This window comes from Sinohyriopsis cumingii, chromosome 6, assembly GCF_028554795.1.
Source record: "Sinohyriopsis cumingii isolate HCF-2022 chromosome 6, ASM2855479v2, whole genome shotgun sequence".
Classification (NCBI taxonomy): domain Eukaryota; kingdom Metazoa; phylum Mollusca; class Bivalvia; order Unionida; family Unionidae; genus Sinohyriopsis; species Sinohyriopsis cumingii.
In genome coordinates, this window is record NC_142966.1 from 19,148,980 (window position 1) to 19,169,640 (window position 20,661).

A 20,661-nucleotide genomic window follows, 5' to 3' on the forward strand; every position below is an offset into this window, starting at 1 on the left:
TTGGTTATTGTTTTACTCTTCACTTTAATAAACAAAAACCCCAATCAAAATTGAATATACCATACTTCATTGCATGTCACACTGGAAGTGTAGCCCTCAAATTCAATCCAAGTGGAAAAGATGTGAAGCAACATCGAGTGAGTTAGTCTGCACAATCAGGAAACATCTTTCATATGACAGTAGCTTCAGTGTGCACTAAAACTCAAACTTATTTGAGTTGAGACATACAAGAACCCATGACAGATTCCATTTAGGCAACAGCATGATTTTGGTTGATGCAAATCAAAATTAGCAAACAAATCTGATGGCTCTTTATCATGACTGACATCGTGTCTGCCATGATGTCTGAATGTGTAAAAGACCATTGTGCAGTAGTCGTTGATAATGCAGTAATTGAAGCTTTTTCTCCGAGAAAGCCATAGAAAACAGTTGGCTCGTTAGGGAATTAAGCCACACTGAGGAATGATGTTATTGATTTGGTACCATTCCCTGAACACACACCATTTTCCCTCATAAGCCTTCAGAGTGGAGGTCATTCTTGCATGTGTGATTCTCTCCACAACAGTAGGTTTAAACTGTTCTGCAGGCTGCCTGGACAAGTGCCATGCATGAAGATGGTCTTGGAACACTTGCAACTGTGGCTGTCTGAGAATAATTATTCTGAATATATCACTAGATGGAGTAGATCTGTGACCCAGGACTTGTCCCATCTGAGAGGGGCTATCATAATAATTTTACAATTTTGACCCTGTTACTTTCAGATTCTGTTTGGTACCATGACTGTTGCAAGGTAGGCGATAGCCCAGAACCCTTCCAAGCTGATTGACACTGCCAGAAATATGTTGGACTTGTAACATGATGCTGAGTTCTTCTCACCAATTTAGAAACTTCCAAATCAGAACATGCAGGTCGAGTGATTTTATGCCTCCACCATGTATGAGCAGTCTGGTCACCACCACATTGCAGTCCAACACAATGAGGACCGTTTTCTTGAAAGACGATTCCCAGAACTGGAAGGTGTTGATGACAGCCTTCATTACTAGAAGGCTGACATGGAGAGGCTGATTCCCTGGCTCCCATGTGCTGCTGAAGTTTGACAATAGGTTGGCACCCCAACTGTATGTAATAGCATTGGTACATACCGTCTTTTCTGCTTGGGGTTTCTTCATAGTGACTCCTGATATCAGCTAACCCTGGTAGCGCCAATGACTCAGGAATGATTGTACATCAGGTGTGAGGATGACTTGTTGTTCAAGGGGACCAAAGAATGGATCCACTAAGCTAGCAATGATATAGGTACAGGTGCATAAAAAGTCAGCCTGTCAGAATCAAGTCTGCTGCCACATTAAATAATCTGAAGAATTCTCTCACTGAAATCCAAGTCTTCTTGGAAATGGACCTGACCAGTTCTAATATGCAGATTATGTGGTTGCAGGGAAACTGTACTCAACTGTGATTGGTGAGAAATTCCATACCCAGGTGGACAAAACTCTGTGATGGTAAAGATCAGATTTTTCCATTTCACAAGAAAGCATAGGTGATGTAAAAGTGAAAGGATATACTTCATGCCTTGGAGCAGAACTGAACATACTGTACATTTCTGAAGGATGTCTTCCAAGTACTCTGCTGTCATTGTAGATGAAGTTGACTGGAAAAGGAGGATGACACAATACATAACCTTGGTAAAAGCCAACGGGATGATATTAAAGCCAAATGGTGTGAGTTTGAACTGATAAACCTTGTTGTGGCAAGCAAACCAAATAAATTTTTGTGACACTGGGTTAATAGGAACATGAAAATATGTATCAGTCAATTCAAGACTGACAGCATACTCATCCTTTCTGATAGAGAGATGGATTGATCTTGCTGCCTCCATCCTGAAATTTGGTGGCTGAATGTATTTGTTGAGGCATTTCAAGATGATCAGTCTCAACTTCCTTCTCGATGCAAAAAGCCTTGAATAGAACCCAAGAAATTGTGGTTTTTGCACAATCTCAACCATCTATTTGGCGATGAGTGACTGCATCTCTTGCTATAAAAAGGCATCTTTCAGGTCTGATGGTACTTCTGTAAGAAGGGGTGAAGAAGAAAAGTGAGGGAGTGGAATAAATGAAATTCAAAGCCCTTCTAAAGTGACATTGATCACCCAATCATTCTGATGGAAGAGTGTGATCCAGAGATTGAAACTGTAGGAGCCAACCATTCATAAGTAGGCTGGCTACTGGTGGTGGAGTTAACATGTAATCACTAGGAGGCTTGAAGGTGAACTTGTTTTCTTGCCTCCACTGTAATTCTGTCATCTAGTCTGAGTAGACTGTTATCTTCTGGTATTCAACTAGCATCCATACTGAATACCTGACTGCAAAGATCCCTTGCCCCATTTCCGCCTATAATCCCTCCTTTGCAGGTGTCTCAGACTGTTCTAAAAAGCAGAGGTGGGCTGGGTTCCATGTTGGAGGGGCATTTCCTGAGCTGCCTACCTATCAGGTTCTTCGATCTTCCCTCCAGAGTAAAGGTGGTCAAAACAGGGTCGACCTTAAAGTCAGACTATGGTTAGAACATGCAAGTTTTAACAAACAGCCAGCTCTGCAAAATATTCAAGATCCAGGATGGAAATATTACATCCAGGATGGAAAATTCTGTAGATGGCACAAACATTTCATTGCTGACCTACTAATGCCATCAATAAGGGTCTGCTGTTCAAGCCATTCCTACCTTGAAAGCACTAAAAAGTGACAACACAATATCCTTCAACCTTAATTTTGCATCTGATTGTACTTGGCTACAGCAAACACTTTGCTAACTTTGTAATGTACTTGTGTTTTTTGTGTTTTGTTATGTTTCCATTTGTGCAATTATCTTTTAAGACTTTATGATCTTGAAAAAGGAATCAGTAGATTTCAAAAGCATTTGGGCTGGTTTTGCACTAGTTTTGCACTCTTGTTTCTCAGTTTTTCTGTCACGTCTATTATTTCCCTGACCAATCATTTTTGATCTGGTGCTTTTGGAAAGATTTTTATTTGCCATGTGATTTTGTAACTTAAATACAAAACTTGTTTCAGAGAGAAAGCAACTGTTTAGAATTCCATAGGTGTAACAAAATAAATCCCTCCATATTAGTAAGTTTTACATAAAGCTTGCAATTATTACGCTGTCAAAATTTGGACACATTTAAGACCTACCATTCCCATACTCTGAGACTCTTGTCATCTGAGGTAGAGACAAATCGTCGGTTCTGGTCCACAAATGTGATGGAGTTTACAGCTCCCAGATGTCTGTCATATTCCTGCACCATCTCTCCTGACCTGATATCCCACTAAAATGGAGGCAAAACATATTTACTGAAAATACATACAAAGACAATGATGTCCAATGATCAAATGTGACAGAATAATTTAAAGATTGTAGTATACAGTTCAAATAATTTTCCATTAATATTTATAGGAAAACTCTGAACCACATATTTTCAAAAACTGAGAAATAGTCTCTTCATGGGAATGATAATCTACCGGCCAAATAGAATGGGTAAGAATCTACAAGTTTATTTCTTCCCTCATTTTACTGGGTTATTTTTAAAACTGAAATCATGTGTGTGGCTCAGGTTACCATAGCTGTTAATTCCCTAGATATACCGATGGCAGGGACTTTAGAACTAAGGTCAAACACATATATTCAGCAGTACTGCCAGGTCTGGTAATCTGGCTCTTGGGGTTTGTTCTATAGTATTTCTTTAATTCATTTTAATGAAACAAAATATATAATATTGTGTTTTATAACAATGTTTCTACTTTGTTTCTGGATAACCTACCATTTTAAGCCTGGAAAAAGAAAACCTGTTAAGGAAAAGTGATATGTAGGGTTTTTTTTGTGGGGGTTTTTTGTGGGGAGGAGAACTAAGTTTAATAATGTAATACTTACCTGTCACTACTGCTTTGCTTAACTCTTCTGTGATGTAAGGATGCAAATTTCCACATTCTAGCTCATGACTGCAACCTCCCATTAGACGGAATGTTATAGACTCTAGACCAGAGAACCTAGAGCCAGTCTAATTCCCACATCATAAGTCCATGCAGGAAACTATCTTTGACTGGGACCCACACTAAGCTTGGGCCATCAAAACAGGGTGGAAAAAGGAATCTTGCAATAGTGACAGGTAAGTACTACATTATTAAATTTAGTTGTACACCTACCCACCCACAAAAACAACATTTAAACAGCAGTAATACATACAAGTCACTAATGCCTTGCTGAATTTTTCACTTCCAAGGGAGGCTGATGGCCTCAAGAAAACTGATAAAAACAAATGGTCTTACCCTTCTCATTCCTACTGTAATCCGGCATAAGCTTGAGTCACTTATGAGCAATTACTATTGGTCCCAACAAGAATGCTTTCACTCAAGGGTACCAAAGAATGCAGATAAAAGGAGGAGAAAGTAGCCTATGATCACTAAAAGGTAGTCCCATAATTTCCTACAATGAGGAATGATTAAGACAGGTCAAAGAAGTAGCAATAGCACTGACTTCATGGGCTTTAATTCTCATAAAGACCTCTCTCAGTGAGGGAATTATCTGTTCTGTTGATAGCAAGAGCAATCCATCTGGAATGCCGAAATATCAGCAGAGCCGTTAACAGACAGGAAGAGATGCTTCTGACCATTTCATCTCCCTTTTGCAATGGCTAAATAGAACTGTAAGACCCTATCCAGGTAGAGCTGCCTATCTTGATCACCCCTCCCCACCAATAGGACTCAGATTGGGTATCTCAATAGGAAGTAGAGCTACTGAAGGGAGCTGATTCTTTGCTAAGAACCCATTTGCAAAAGAAAGAAACTGATGCATAATTACCACATAACTATACACATCTTGTTTCTACAGGCAATACATCAAGCTCACTGCTTCTCCTTGCCACTGCAAAGTTGAGCAGGAAGACAGTTTTAAGGGTAAGGTTCTCAAAGTAAGCTTCACTCAACCATGGATAAGTTTTTTTTAAACAAAGCCCATAAAATACATTAGAGATTACATCTCAGCATCACTAAGCAAAATACCAGTCCCTGTAGCCCAAAATACTTAACAAGATCAGAGCAAATAGGGTCTGATTAAATCAACTGACCCTTGGAGAACTTTAGCATTTTAGACAAGGTTACCTTATGGCCCTTAATGGTGGAGATAGAACATTCCCGTTCCACAAAAAGGAAGAGAAAGTCTGCCACTGTGATAAAAGGGCTAAAAGTAGGATTGAGATATTTCCTACTGCACCAATGACAAGATTCTCCAATTCACATCACAGGCCCTTTAAGTGGACCACCTTTTACTCAGGGTGATGCAACATGCAACTTTGCTCAAAACAGGTCAACCACTCCGGTGGCCTAGTGGTCAGAGTGTCCGCCTCAGATGTGGGAGGTCATGGGTTCCATCCCCGGCCGAGTCATACCAAAGACAAAAATGGTACTAACAGCTGCCTCGCTTGGTACTCAGCATTAAGAGGTTAGTGTTAGGAGTGGTCAGCCTGGTGTCAGTATAATGTGACTGGGTGGGGCATCATGCCGCAGACATCACTATAAACTTCCACAATGCAGACATCGTAGCGATATGGCTGAAAAATTGATACAGCTATGTTAAAAATCCAAATCACACACACACACTCAAAACAGGTCCTTGCAGATTGATTGTTTTATAGAATTCATGCATGAACGTGGAGAATCTGCATTATGTTGTAAAGCACAATCCTCTGTGCTTTAGTGGCAGATCTTTCCTCAGTTGTAATCTCCTAGGCTTGTCTACCAACATGCTGAGCAGATTGCTGAACCATAACCATTGGGGCCAAAGTGGGGCTACCAGAATGATCGGAGCAGTGTAGGTTTTGAATTTTTGAAGCACTAATCGAATCATTCTGAACAGTGTGATAGCATAAGTGAAAAGATTATCACACCTTAAACTGAAGGTGTCCACTGCCCAAGCCCTCTGATCCAGGACTGAGGAGACATAAAAAGGGAGCATGTTGTTCAGTCTCATTGCTAGTGGTTCTCTCCCCCCCCACCTTGGACAAGAGACTCTGCCATCTCATAATGCAGAGAGCATTCTGTAGGATCTAAATGGCCCTTTATGGAGAGGTTCTCTGCCACAATATTCCTCTTGCATGAATATGGCAGACTGAGGCTGGCCAATGGAGGAGGCTCCAAACTTAATGCAATGAAAAGGGGCACAATTACTCCCATCGCCTTAGAAGAGATCTGGTGGGGGAGGAAAAGCTGAACTGTGATACAAACCAGACCTCTGAAAAGAGGGCTAATCAAGTGCCAACAGGGATTTCAGGAAGTGGAATGCATGGTAGAAGAATGGGCAAACCTCTAGGCCCTCTCCTCTACTGTTTTCTTGGGAAAGGTGGAGAGGTCCACATACTTCCTCCCTTGGCTTTCAGGCCAAATCATCTATCAAGAGGAGGCTGCCTGAAATGTGATTGCTTCTGGGATTGTTGAGGTTGCTATCTCTAGAAAACTTGTGGGAAAGTCGCAACAGGGTGTCAGATTTATTGGTAGCAGAATGTCTTTTACAGGGTGTCAGATATATCTGTAAGCATAGTGTCTTTTACAGGGTGTCAGATATATTGTAAGCATAATCATCCCACTTTAGTTACAGTTATTACCTTAAAACTTATGCAAAATTTAACATACACATCTACTAGAGGTAATGACCATTTCATTGTCAGTGGGGAGGGTGTCTGCAATTTTCTGTTAAGCTAAGATATTTTTTCTTTTATCTCAAGTGTATTAGTTTGTTTAAAATAATGCATTGATACAACATGATGCTATTTTGCTATAAATCAGTGCAAGATATTTTTCCAACTATTGACAGATGGAAATTTTTGATAAAGTGTCAGACCTCTGCTCCAGGAACTTTAAATTGCTGATGCATAATATAACTGTGGTATACCGTCATGTACATGACAGTAAGTTCAGAAATACTATGGCATACTGCAGAACAAAACTTTGAGTGGTATTCAGCTCTAATGCTAAGTAACAGTGGTCAACGGAAATCTTAACCAAGCCTAACTAGAAGAAATATCACAACTTTTTAAAAACAATATTCAGACTGTCAGTTCTTAAAAGTGTTAAACTAACAACTGATTTGATAGCTTGCAAAAAAAATCTGATTAAAATGGCACATATATTTTGAAAACTGTTTGCTCAAACATGAATACCATAAGATATCAAACACTATTATACAAAACTCTACTGTACAAATATGAGAATGGCAACGTCTTGCATCCTATATAATATCATACGCTTATTCCAACTATCACAAAGTTATTAAGTCCTCTAGTCAAAGAGTTGCCTTCTTGAAAATATTCCTTTGGTTTTAACAGATTTTATTATTAGGATTGCATCCAATTACTGCAGGTATTCACAAATTATTTTCACCAGCTATTAGAGTTATTTGGTGCTGAGTGTTGGATGTGGCCAAGTCTTCAGATGACAGGACCTGAGAATGGTAAAATTTATGAGTCTAGCCTGACTTGGCCAGTATATAATCTGAAACACTATTGTACTGTTTACACCAAAATTAAACCAGCAAACCTGCTTCTACCTGTTTTTAACTGATTTATATCTACATTGTGAACTTGCACAGACAGTAAACTTGCATAAACAGGAATAATGTCAACACTAATTAATTGCCAGCACTAGCATTTTCCTGATGTGCTGAATCCTTTCCATTCAAAACTCAATCACATCAATAATTTTTATATTCTTACAAAACAGTAAACAATTTAAATTCTCTGTACATCTCCCACCGTGCAATGTAAATACACTGAAGGCACACTATCTGGGTATTCACTTCTTGGTGCCAATGATGCATGCATATAATTACCTATCAGCTTGTGTGACTTTAAAAAGTCTGTGTGGCTTGAAAGGACAAATATGTACACGACATCATTAACTGACAAATATCACAGAAATTATTTTTCATACAAAGGAATTCACAGATTAGTAATACATGTAGAAACACATAGAATACTTTATAGTGAGAATATTTCTTTAATTTATTGTAGAGCAACTCCACTCAAAGCCTTTACAAAAGAAAACACATTCGTCATAATGAATAAGCTATATTTAGGTCTCCTGGACTATCAAAGGAGAGATAATAATGGATATAAACACTGGGTAACACTTTTAATAAGTAAGTAAAAATATAAATACCAACAAAACATAGCACAAAAGGCATCTGTGGGCATTATTTACTATCTGTATCAGTAACTAATTAACTACTAACTTTTGAAATTCACAGAATCTTGTGCATCCACTGAAATTACTTGAATTTTAGCAATTTATTTACCTGATGCTGAAAAGGTCATTTGTTTTGTTACATGATATTGCTGAAAAGTTCCAAAAAACAGTGAATTCAAAACTGGAATTCTCCAAGATGAAAATTACAGCTTTCAAAAATTTTCAAACATGAAAGCAAGGAAGGATGTTTAAACAAAATAAAAAGCAGAGGTTGTTTATTAGCTGTGACAAATGGTCCCAACTCTAGACACAGACCTAACCATGAAACATATTTTGAATGTGCATGGGTTAAAGTCAGCTTTCCACAACATTATCGTCCCACACCCACTTCTGACGCTATGATATTTTCACAGTGTCATAAACTCATAGTTCTTGAGAGAATGACATCACAACCACAACATTTGTTTACACTGATCAACATCAAGTCACAACGACAGAATTTTTTTTGAAAATCCTATAATTATCAGTTGTGAAATAAAACAAAGATTTACCAATCAGTAAGCCCTGGGAAAAATCCTTACCACAATTCTGATGGGGCAAATCATTTCCCACCTTAATAGGCATTTCATCTGGTACTCACATGTTAGCCATTGACTCACAGCTGATAAATGCATCAGTAACACTGTTTAGAATGGGGTACAGTCTTGTACACTTTTATGTGGATCTACTGTTACTGATGTTCAAAGGTGGTTCTTTGTGACTATAATTTGAGGAAATTTACAAATAACACACACTTTTACAACATATTTCATATTTCAACTAAGCATCCCCTATATTTCAGCCTATTTAAGTCAAATTATTAGGATTTCTATCTGATATATGGATAATTTTACTTCAAAAGTCTATTTTTCTATCATCCTTTAAGTGAATCTTGATATTTAACTAATTTTTACCATTTTAATTTCTTAGAATTTGTCTGATAATGATAAGAATGACAATAAGTGAAAATAACATCTTCTTGTGTAACATTATGTCTTCTGTCTCTGATTATTTGCACTTTCAGAGACACAAGTTATGAGGAATGCAAAACATTTTGAAAGTACCAAATACGGTACATCAAGGATTGAGGTTCTACATATTCGCAATGCCAATCAAGTATTGAAAAAAATCATACACTCAATCAAACAGATTTTTTATTATAAGTAAACAATTTTATCATAATACCGTCATGAATTGTCCCAATATGATTCGTTTAGCTTTTGCAACAAAATCTGTTCCAAAATTAAAATTATAATAAATATAAGAAAAGCTTTAGGAATGGTAAGTTAACTTTCTTTATGTAGTTTTTCCTATAAACTTGTGTTTTCTACATTCTACATTTGTTGTTCTGCAATATAATATTTTCACCAGAGCATATGTACAATGGTGTCACTAGAACATACTGACTTCTGCAGTGTATCAAAAGGGGTGATCCTATACACAATCTTTATGACTTGAGGTCATCTTGTTGAAAGCATGTTAAGAAGAGTATGAGGTATATACCATTGTTTTTTGTTATCTACACTCTGCTACAATAAACTAATATTTCTAAAGTATTGAGAGATATCACTATGAAAGAAGTATATTCATAAAGAAAAGTTACTAGTTTTCAGCAGTTTGAATTCTTGGAGAGATTTCATTTTACTATAAATAATTTCAATAAACGATGACACTAAATTCCACTTGAAACTTCAATGTGTTTCTTACAATATCAAAGGCAACACAAGTTTAAATGTGTTGAGTGAATAAAACACTGCTTAGATCAGTTCAATAGTAATCCTACCAGAAAAAGAAAGTTGTAGAGTGGATCTTAAGTTCTCATGGAAATTTGAGAGAATCGACCCTTCATTCAGACAATATGGCAAACTTTTGGAATCTTTATTTACCTCAGAAAAAGGTGTATCAACCTGCAATAGACAGAACTGCCTATACCTATAAAAAGGCTGATTATATTTACAGTAATTACCTTTAACATTATGTAAATTGGTCTTTAGAGTTGTTCAGCAATGTAACTGAAGCTTCAGATAAGTTTTATGAAAATTTAAATTTGGTTATAACTGAATGTGTAGCAATTGCAAAACTTAAAAACTATGTTTTGCATTTATCCCTTAAACAACACAAACATTAAATATACTGAAGGACGTAAAGTTCTGAGTGAACTTAATACGAAAGAAGTCCATGGTTTTTGTAATGTCTCTTGTATTCTTTAAAATCTATGCTGATGAATTATGTATATTTGTACGCAAACATTTTAAAATGCTTCGAAAGTCCTGTACTTTTCCTAATGTGTTTACTTTTTAAATCAGCTGAAAGACATTCAGATCTGTATCGTCATAATCAGCCTATCCAACATATCTGAAAAAATTTTACATAAACAATTAAGCCCAGCCATATATGAAGAGCAGTATGGTTTTATTTCAAATGTTTTACTAATTTTTTCTCAAAAGAAATTCATTGTAAGGACACAAAAATATACAATTTATTCTTACTTTTCCCGATCGTTTGATTCAGTGTCCCAGAACCTAATATTACCTCAACTACATTCCTATGGTGTGACTGGTTTTTCTCATATTTGTGTCAGATATTAAAGAGATGTTGAACACGGTCAAGGTTCAGAATCATGCAAAGTCACTTCTAGGGTGCCTTGGGGAGCCATTTTGGGCCCAAATTGTTTTATTGTAAATAAATGACCTCCCTTTAGTTTTAGAGTACTACAAACTGCATTTATTTGCTGAAAACAGCAAATTTTACAAGGTCGTTAAGAGATGCTGAAAGTGTGTATAAGTATCGCAAATGGCATTTAAAAGTAATTGTGAGCAAGTGTTGCTTATCAATTTAAAAGCAAGAAATTGTTTATTTGCAGTAGTTATTCAATGGGGACTTGGTGAAGCTAATGCATGGGAGTTATGTACTGTCCATGATAAGGCCATTATATCCAAAGCTATACAATTTGGTTTATTTAAAGTAAATTAACAAAAACTATGTAAATATATCAGTATACATGCTTTGTATCTGTCTTGTGTAAGGTGTAGACTTGAATACTGTTGTGAAATTGAACACAACAAATTGAAACAGTTCAACATGTTTTTGAAATTCATATTTAAAATCGGGTTTGGATTTTACCAATAACTCTAATGAATAAATCTGCAGACATTTTAATTTACCACCCTTAAAGAAGAAAAGATTATTGACTTCGCATTCATTTCTAAATGTATACAGTCATTTTGAATGTCATTGTTTAAGTAAGTCAAATAACCTACTATGTTCCATGAAGAAATTTCAGACATGAACCAAAAATTCTTTTTACTGTAAACAAATTCATTTTGAACATCAGAATTCACAGCCTTTTAATGAGTGTGTGTGTGATTTGGATATTTAACGTAGCTTTAAAAAAATTTCAGTCATATCGATACAATGTCTGCAGTGAGGCAGTTTATAGTCATGTCCAGCACTGGGGCATCATGCCACAGACATGTGGCATGATGTCCTACCCAGTCATATTATCTTGACATTATGTGGCATGATGTCCCCACCAGTCCTAACACTAATTTCTTAATGCTGAGCGCCAAGTGAGGCAGCTGTTAGTACCATTTTTAGAAGTCTTTGGTATGACTTGACTGGAGATCAAACCCATGACATCCCACATCCAAGGTGGACACTCTAACCACTAGGCCTATTAATGAGCAAAAGGTAATTTTAAGTCATTTTTAGAACCAACAGTTTTGAAAAACTGTCAGAAGGAAATACTTTAAGATTTCTGAATGGACAAATGTACAGGTTCTTTCTGGCAGTTATTTGCACAAGTATCGATGCATAAAGAAGATGTAAATTTACCTTTCAATGTGTTGTTATATGTTGCTTTTATAATTGTAATCATTTGTGTTATTAAATAAATAAATAAATAAATAAATAAACAAATAAAAACAAGCATTCTAACTATTGATTCTTCTCATGAACTTCAAGCAGTCATACTATTTCCAGCAAAGGGAAAAATATATGATTCACACGGTAGATAGCAGCTATGATTGCAATGTGGACCAGTCAATAAAAAGTGATATTCACAAGTGACGTTCACGACAGAATACTATACTGACTGGGAAATAGATTTTCTCTAACATTTTATACAGTAAAACTGTCGTTCTGATCCTAAAGAATCTGGATAAAAGGATATATAATGTTCTTGAATATATGATTCTTCTTTTCATTTCAAACAAATTAACATAATTTTTATTTATTTTAACATTCCTAACATAAATATTCACCCAGTCATACTTGAAGAATAAGTGATTGCCTTTTCAGCTCTAAATGAAAATGATCATTATAATATACATGTATTTGCAAGAACACTTAATACTTACTGAAAACAAGTAAAGTAATTAACAGTGTAGGCTAAACTTACACAAATAATCTTTTTGTCTGAGGTTCCAGCAACAAAAAGATGCTGCTTGTCATCATCTGGGTTAAACTTGATACAATATGGCACCTTTCTACTTGTGAACCTGGCCTTACATTGACCTGTAGGATAATAATAATAATAATAATAATGTTAAAAAATTATTTTGTTCACCTGACTACCATCTGCCAACAGCCACAGACAAGAGCAGAAAGGTGGTCCATAGGATACTTTCTGTACCAATTTCTCAATGCTGTTGACTTATGAAACACGTATTTCAATATTTTTTCTTATAAACTCCTTGTTCTAAAAGTTGCTATAATAAGGCAGTAGGAAGCATTTCATAGAAATTGTATGTCTCCTGCAGGAACTTAGAGTTTTGCAATTTCAGAAAGTTCACTGTTATCTCAAGAGTAAAGAAACATTTGGAAATGATAACAGAGAGTACTACAGTTCAGTGGTTTGGTAAGTGAAATACGACAGAGTACTATAGTTCAGTAGTTTGGTCAGTGAAATACGACAACTTTTAATCAATAATTCTCCAGATATTAGCTTACACGAACGTGGTTATATTAATCTATGTGAATCTCCATCTCCATTAATTTATGATGTTTGTGTTGTTATACTTACCAGATGATATAGATACATGCATTTTCTGAATACATCATATTACTGATGTTTATGCAATACTACCGATGCCTTAGTTCTGTATCTTCCATGCTTTTTTTATTACATGATATACCAACTTTGTGATAAAAAAGATAAAACTATGGTAACAATATGTACTAATAGTGTAGGAATTTATTTCAAAAGGCCTCAGAATTTAGTATGCTCTTCTTGCACTTCTTAAAAATAACCCTCTAAAAAGCAGACAATTCCATGTCTCATAAGTGTTTAATTTTCAAAAGTGTCACTGTAGTTTTTGCAATATTTGAAAGGCCTCAAATCCAGAATAATTTGTGTTGGTCAAATTCTCTTACAAACTTTTTTAAATTAAAAAGCTGTGCAAATTTTTTCATCTTTGATGATGACTGCCATATCTGATGATCTGTATAAAAATATCAAACCCTTTCAAGATAATACTTTATGGAAATTGTGGTCAAATTCTCTTAGACCACTCAAAAAAGTTATTACATTTTATATATTTTTTTTTGTAGCAGCAACCATATTTGAAGGTAAAGTGGCATCATTTATATAAACTTAAAAGCCCTTCAAGCCTAGACAAAATTCGGTCAAAATCTGCAGAGTTGATTTTGAGAATAAGTCATTTAAAGAATTTTCTCTTTTTCTTGTAATAGTGGCTAAAGTTGATGACAAATCTGCATGTACACACTTCAAAGCTCATAATGCCATACTGTTTTTTGTTAAATGTGATCAAAATTTGGTCAGCATTTTCTAAGAAAAAGCCATTTTAAAGGTTTGCTGTTTTTAGTAATGACTGCCACATTTCTCATGCTTATGCTGGTGAAGCAGTTTTTAAGAAGACATTTTCACAACTGCAGATGGATGACGAGACTTGAAGTAAGGTAAGCTAACAACTTTGGCAATCATTTTGGACATTAGATCAGCACCATTCCTATTTAGAACCAACTAGTCATTCCCATAAATTCCTCTGATTTATGACAAGTAGAGTTAAAAATGTATACACACAAATACAGATGAATTTACCGTATTACTGTCACTATATTTGCCAAATATATTGTTTGATAGTTTGATGAAATATACTTGCCCAATAGTTTACTACATACCAGTCTCAGTGTCCCAGAGTTTGCAGTATCTGTCATAGCCACAGCTCAAGAACTCCGTTCCAGTATTATTAAAGTTGATGTCTCGAACAGCTTGCTTGTGTCCAAGATATGAACGAATACACTGTCGCTCATTGTACACCTCCCAGATCTAATAGATACAGAACAGAGTATGTCATAATTGGCACACTAGGATTATCCTGGATAAACATTTTTTCCCAATACAAATGTCTTTAATTTTCAAACAAAATCACCACTCTCACCTTTAACCATCGGCTAAGAACGAATTTCCTGACTATGAAATTCCAATGTCATAGTGCCACTCCTGCCTACCACCATCTCAATGCATAGAATTTGGACTCCAATGTAATTGGGGGGGTGGGATTTCCTGATCACACCTACCCACACCCTGCTTATTTATTGTTTGTGTCCAAGAAAGCTTTGATACAACTAAAAGTAAACACATGGTAATGCATGGACTAATGGACTAAGTCTGCATTAATATTTGATAATTTCTGCAAGAAGCCACCTTACTTGGGTGTATTCGAAATGTTTAAATGCAAAAAAAAAGAAGCAATGCTAAGTATAGAAAAATATAACCAAGTCAACCAGGTTTGAATGAAATATAGGGACTTCTAAATTAGCAAAAAATCAGTAGGTACCATATATACTCATGTATAAGCCAAATAATTTAGGAAAAAATAAGGCCTGGAAGAAGTGGGGGGGGGCAGCTTATCCGCTGGCCAATGTGTGAACTTAACAGTTTTAAGGTCTTTTTGTTGACTACTGTAATGGCTGTAAATCTTGGGGCATGAAACAATAATTGTCTCCATGTCCTAAGACATAGGCATGTAAAAAAATGTAACTTTCGGTGACCCAACAATTATTAAACTGTTATAAAGTACTATGATTGATTTTGTGACAATTATTAAACTGTTATAAAGTACTATGATTGATTTTGTTATTATTTTGCATGTGTGTATTTTCTGCTTTCTCCAACATGAAGTTAAATAAAGGTAAATACAGACTTCATAATTCGAGGGCCGCTTGAGTTTACCTGGGAGACCACGCTGAACAATAATGTACAGTACTTACACAGTGCAAAGCATGCATAGCATCAACTTAAATCCTTACTTATTCCCAAACACAGATGCTGATTTTGTTTTATTGTTTCGAACAAATTGCATTCTTCCAGATAACATTTCAGCTAGTCCTTAATAGCTGTTTCATTTACATTGAATCATGCACTCACGAGTTACTTACTTTCAATGATACAAGTGATCCTACAAATTGAGGTAATATTTTTAAAAAGGTACGCACCTTTATTTGTACGAGGCACATAACTATCATAATTTACATGTTCACAAAGAGTGATAATAATAAAGACTAAAATTCTCATACAGATCAACTAAGATCAACATCAATCAATTTTAGTTTTGTGTTTTAGTTGAACAAACATAACTTTCCACACAATAGAAAGCTTGATGTCTCAGTGTCTCCTATGTTGATAGTTGGCGAATTTGTCTTTCATTTACGACAGCAGTACAGGCAACTTAATCACTGAAACCCTGAAACTGGCTTGTGATAAGAGGGAATTTTGACCGGTAACTATACCAGTTTAACATTGGTATATATGGCATAAAAATGCCAGGTGTTCACTCCTGTAAGTTTCTTTCGTGGGAATGAAGCTATATCATATGGAGTTACAGAATTCATAGTGATCATTCTTGGAATTGAAATTAATTTTGGTCAATTTTATTGTTGTGGTTTATCTTTTTGTTCTGCTTTATTTTTATTATTTTTTTTATTATTGTAGAGTTAAAACTAATCATTAATTTACGTGAATAATGTGTAAACTTAACATTCTATTTAGTGAAGAAGCGAATTCTTTATACTAAAATAATTTTTTCGTCACAATAATAATTCACAGGTGACACAACGGAACATGTAGGACTTGTTTAGAAGAAATGAAAATTGAAGACATAATATAATACTCAGGAGTTCTCAACAAAAATCGGAAGATATTATGAAATCGGGAGGTAGGTGTGGAGCGACCCCCAAAATCGGGAGGTTTTTTTTCCCCTCCGCGCATGAAAATTGACAGTTATGGTGAAAGGTGACTTACATCAAAGCAAACTACAATGCAGCTTTTATGGTATTAACATAATGTTCAAAGCATTATTTCTGAAACTTTATAAAAAAACAGAAAATTAAATAAATTACTTTTCAAACAAGTTTATACCATTTCTTTTTAATAATCATGCACACCAACCTCGAGATAAGCATACATATAATTTTTTTAAATACAAGTTTGCCTAAATAAATGCATTTAGAACTTACCTCGTGCATCTTGAGATGCCTCAGAGTTGTAAGTCGGCTTATACACAGGTCATGTACTTTTTAGTGTTTATACCTGTTCAGTTTGGGTGTTGGCTTATATGTGAACGGGCTTATATGTGAGTATATATAGTACATTGATAACAAAAATGGTAAATAATCAGAGAAAGCTATCCAAAACTAATAATGAAAAAGAAACTGTCTTCAATAACTAAGCATATGATATGAGGATAAAAAGTGGTGTGCAACCTGCTTTACCAAGTATAGAAACAGCACAATTCACAATATAGGCATTGTTGTTGTTGTTCTAGGGTTTAACGCCATTTATCAGCACAAGATAGGTTATACATGGTGGCCAGTATAACTGGTGGAGGAAGAACCCTGGAAAACCCAGGGAAGAACCACCGACCCATGAGAAGCTACTGGCAGGCTTTCCCACGTACCCATGCTAGCTGAGCCTTGGACTCGAACCCATGCAGGCAGAGGTGAGATGGCATTGATCTGTAACAGTGAGTGCTTTAGACCACTCGGCCACTTGGGGCCCCCAAATACGCATTGTGAATTACAGTAATTTGTAATGAATAATAATATGATTCAAGGCAAGTTCACAGACAACAATTGATGCAAAGATAGGGAAAATTTAACAAAATACCTAACCTTGCCAAATGAAAAGGTGGCGCTCAACAGTTTCGTATTTTGCATTGGGTTAGAATTTTAAGGAAAAAGAATTTCCCATGATTTCTTCACTGGTTATACTGGCTATATAATAAAGACTTTGTATATCTTAGGTGCTGTTAAAATAACTCTTAATTCCCTTTATTTTGATATATGATTGATGGGTATAATTTAGGTTCTAGAGTATACAGCTTGGGCTCACTTAAGATGTGCTCGTATAAAAAAACTGCTAGCTCTGCATGGTCATTTTCACTTCCTGGACTTCAGAGGTAAATTGTAGAAAAAAGAGTTGATAACTATTTTTTACTTTTCAGATATTTTGTACTTGGTTCATTGCACTTTCAGTAAATGCTATTGTCTACTTCAGAAAAATTCGTTTTCCCTATTTTAATAATTGCTAAAGTTAGTGTACTTTTGATTAATTCTGGTCAATTTGTCAAGCACAGGGGAGCATCCATTTTGCTGTACCGTGTGCTTAGATCATGTACAATTTCCACAAGTACAGTATCCAAAGAAATGTCAGCCACATTACATAAAAGTAGCATAGAGGTAGGCCAACATTATCTCCATTGTGCATGTTACAAATGCAAACAATTTCACCTTACCTACTTCACTCTCTCAAAAGTACAAAATAACTGCTGAGCGCCCCCAAAGAACAAAAACAATGTAGACATTAAACCCATGTGACTGGAAAAGAATGAAGGGCAGTACAGCATGTGGGTAGGTGGGGGGGTGAAAGCTAGTGTTCTGGAATCTTCTGTTCACCCTAACAGGATAAATTCTCATCGTATGGTCAAGGTATTTTCCATCTGGACAAGCACAATCTATACAATAGCAACAGGTATGGTATTACTGATATGAAAGATGCAGTGTAAGATGTATTTTGTGACCTTTGTACGAGTCTGATCATATTAATGAACTCAAATAAAAAGTAATGGAATGTATAATGTAATAATGGGGCTATACTTCAGTTCAATATATTGTTTTACTGAACTGCGAAAAATGATACTAGCCAACATGAAGCACAGCCCAATATCTACATTTTACAGCTCAATACACTGTAAAACAAAATTTTGCAAATGTTTCATTACTTTCATACTGTGATCTAAAAATATCCCCCTGCGATCAGAATGTTACTTTGCAGAGCTGAAACCAAGGAGGAAACCAATAAGTTGTATTACTGTAGAATGCTTGTCACCTGTTTAGCCTATCAAAATTAGATGTAACAAATTTAATGAAAATTAGAAAGTCAAATGTTACTTTGCAGAGCTGAAACCAAGGAGGAAACCAATATGTTGTATTACTGTAGAATGCTTGTGACCTGTTTAGCCTATCAAAATTAGATGTAACAAATTTAATGAAAATTAGAAAGTCAAATGTTACTTTGCAGAGCTGAAACCAAGGAGGAAACCAATATGTTGTATTACTGTAGAATGCTTGTGACCTGTTTAGCCTATCAAAATTAGATGTAACAAATTTAATGAAAATTAGAAAGTCAAATATTACTACAGCATATAACTTTAGAAGAAATTCCTCAACAGGCAATCAAAAAATAGTTAACAATAACAAAATATTTTATTCAAATTGTTAAAACTCTAGGCTTTAATCTACATAACAAGAAAGAGCAATAACCAACAAGTTTGCATAATTGGAAATATAATTTATTTTCCTAAAATGCACAGTGTTAGCATTAAAATTAACTTACAGTATGGTAATAAATTCCTAAAAGTTCTATCAATTCCAATAGTTACAAGTAATCTGAATAAGTTGTAATGGAATTCTGAATGATGTCAGTATTGTACTGATGTACCAACTGTACAGAATAAATACTATTTTATAATCCCAAAAAGCTTCAAATGATTTCACTGTAATTCAAATACAGCTATAATCCAGATTCCATGTAATGTTTCATAGTAATTCCATACAGCCATCATATATCCAAATAGTTAAAATTACCAGTTATTTCCATTTTAAGATGATTATTTTTTCATTAACATTCATTTGTTCTACAAACTGCTAAGAGTAAATAAATTAATTCAATTGTACCTTACAAACACTGAGAGGGGTACATCAGTTTCTCTCTGATTGGTTTAGTGAACAGATCTCTAAACAGCTACTTAATTTGTCTATTACCCTACATGATTATTTTGATAACCAAGCCTGACTTCACACCTGTATAAGTATAATGAACTGGTATGAAAGTCATGTGTTTAAAGCATAATGTCACAACTATTTAATGCCCTTCTCAGAGACATACTATGGTAGCTGACCTTGGCTGACTTTATGATAAGATCTCAATGTACATTTGTGAAATAAATAAATAAAGAGTCTGGCCTACCAACCTCTAAGCTACCACAGCTCCTATCTACATTAGTTGCCTCTTATGACATACAAGCAAGCACATGAAAGTCTATTCTGCATCAACATGACCACAATGGTCCATAGCAATACTTACTTGTGTCATAACAATACAAAATTAGACCACAGTTGTATTAAATGCATTGTGACTAGACCAAAAAGACTTTAGCAATATTAAATGCAATGTGACTTGCCACAAATAGACTTCAGCAATATTAAATGCATTGTGACTTGCCAAAAAGACTTCAGCAATATTAAATGCATTGCAACTTGCCAAAAAGACTTCAGCAATATTAAATGCATTGTGACTAGACCAAAAAGACTTTAGCAATATTAAATGCATTGTGACTAGACCAAAAAGACTTTAGCAATATTAAACGCATTGTGACTAGACCAAAAAGACTTTAGCAATATTAAATGCATTGTGACTAGACCAAAAAGACTTCAGCAATATTAAATGCATTGTGACTAGACCAAAAAGACTTTAGCAATATTAAATGCATTGTGACTTGCCACAAATAGACTTCAGCAATATTAAATGCATTGTGACTTGCCAAAAAGACTTCAGCAGTATTAAATGCATTGCAACTTGCCAAAAAGACTTCAGCAGTATTAAATGCATTGTGACTAGACCAAAAAGACTTTAGCAATATTAAATGCATTGTGACTAGACCAAAAAGACTTCAGCAATATTAAATGCATTGTGACTAGACCAAAAAGACTTTTAGCAATATTAAACGCATTGTGACTTGCCACAAATAGACTTCAGCAATATTAAATGCATTGTGACTTGCCAAAAAGACTTCAGCAGTATTAAATGCATTGCAACTTGCCAAAAAGACTTCAGCAATATTAAATGCATTGCAACTTGCCAAAAAGACTTCAGCAGTAT

At 35.2% G+C, this 20,661-nt stretch overlaps 1 protein-coding gene across 1 annotated transcript in view; it reads right to left on the reverse strand.

The window, feature by feature from the left end:
• Window positions 1-20,661, reverse strand: part of LOC149796457 (pre-mRNA-processing factor 17-like) — an 87,140-nt gene that overhangs the window by 19,757 nt on the left and 46,722 nt on the right. The window contains exons 8-10 of the mRNA XM_089961163.1: window positions 14,403-14,550; window positions 12,661-12,776; window positions 3,183-3,316 (exon numbers count right to left, since the gene is read on the reverse strand). Coding sequence (XP_089817289.1) covers window positions 3,183-3,316; window positions 12,661-12,776; window positions 14,403-14,550 — 398 coding nt within the window. The remainder of the gene's footprint in view (window positions 1-3,182; window positions 3,317-12,660; window positions 12,777-14,402; window positions 14,551-20,661) is intronic.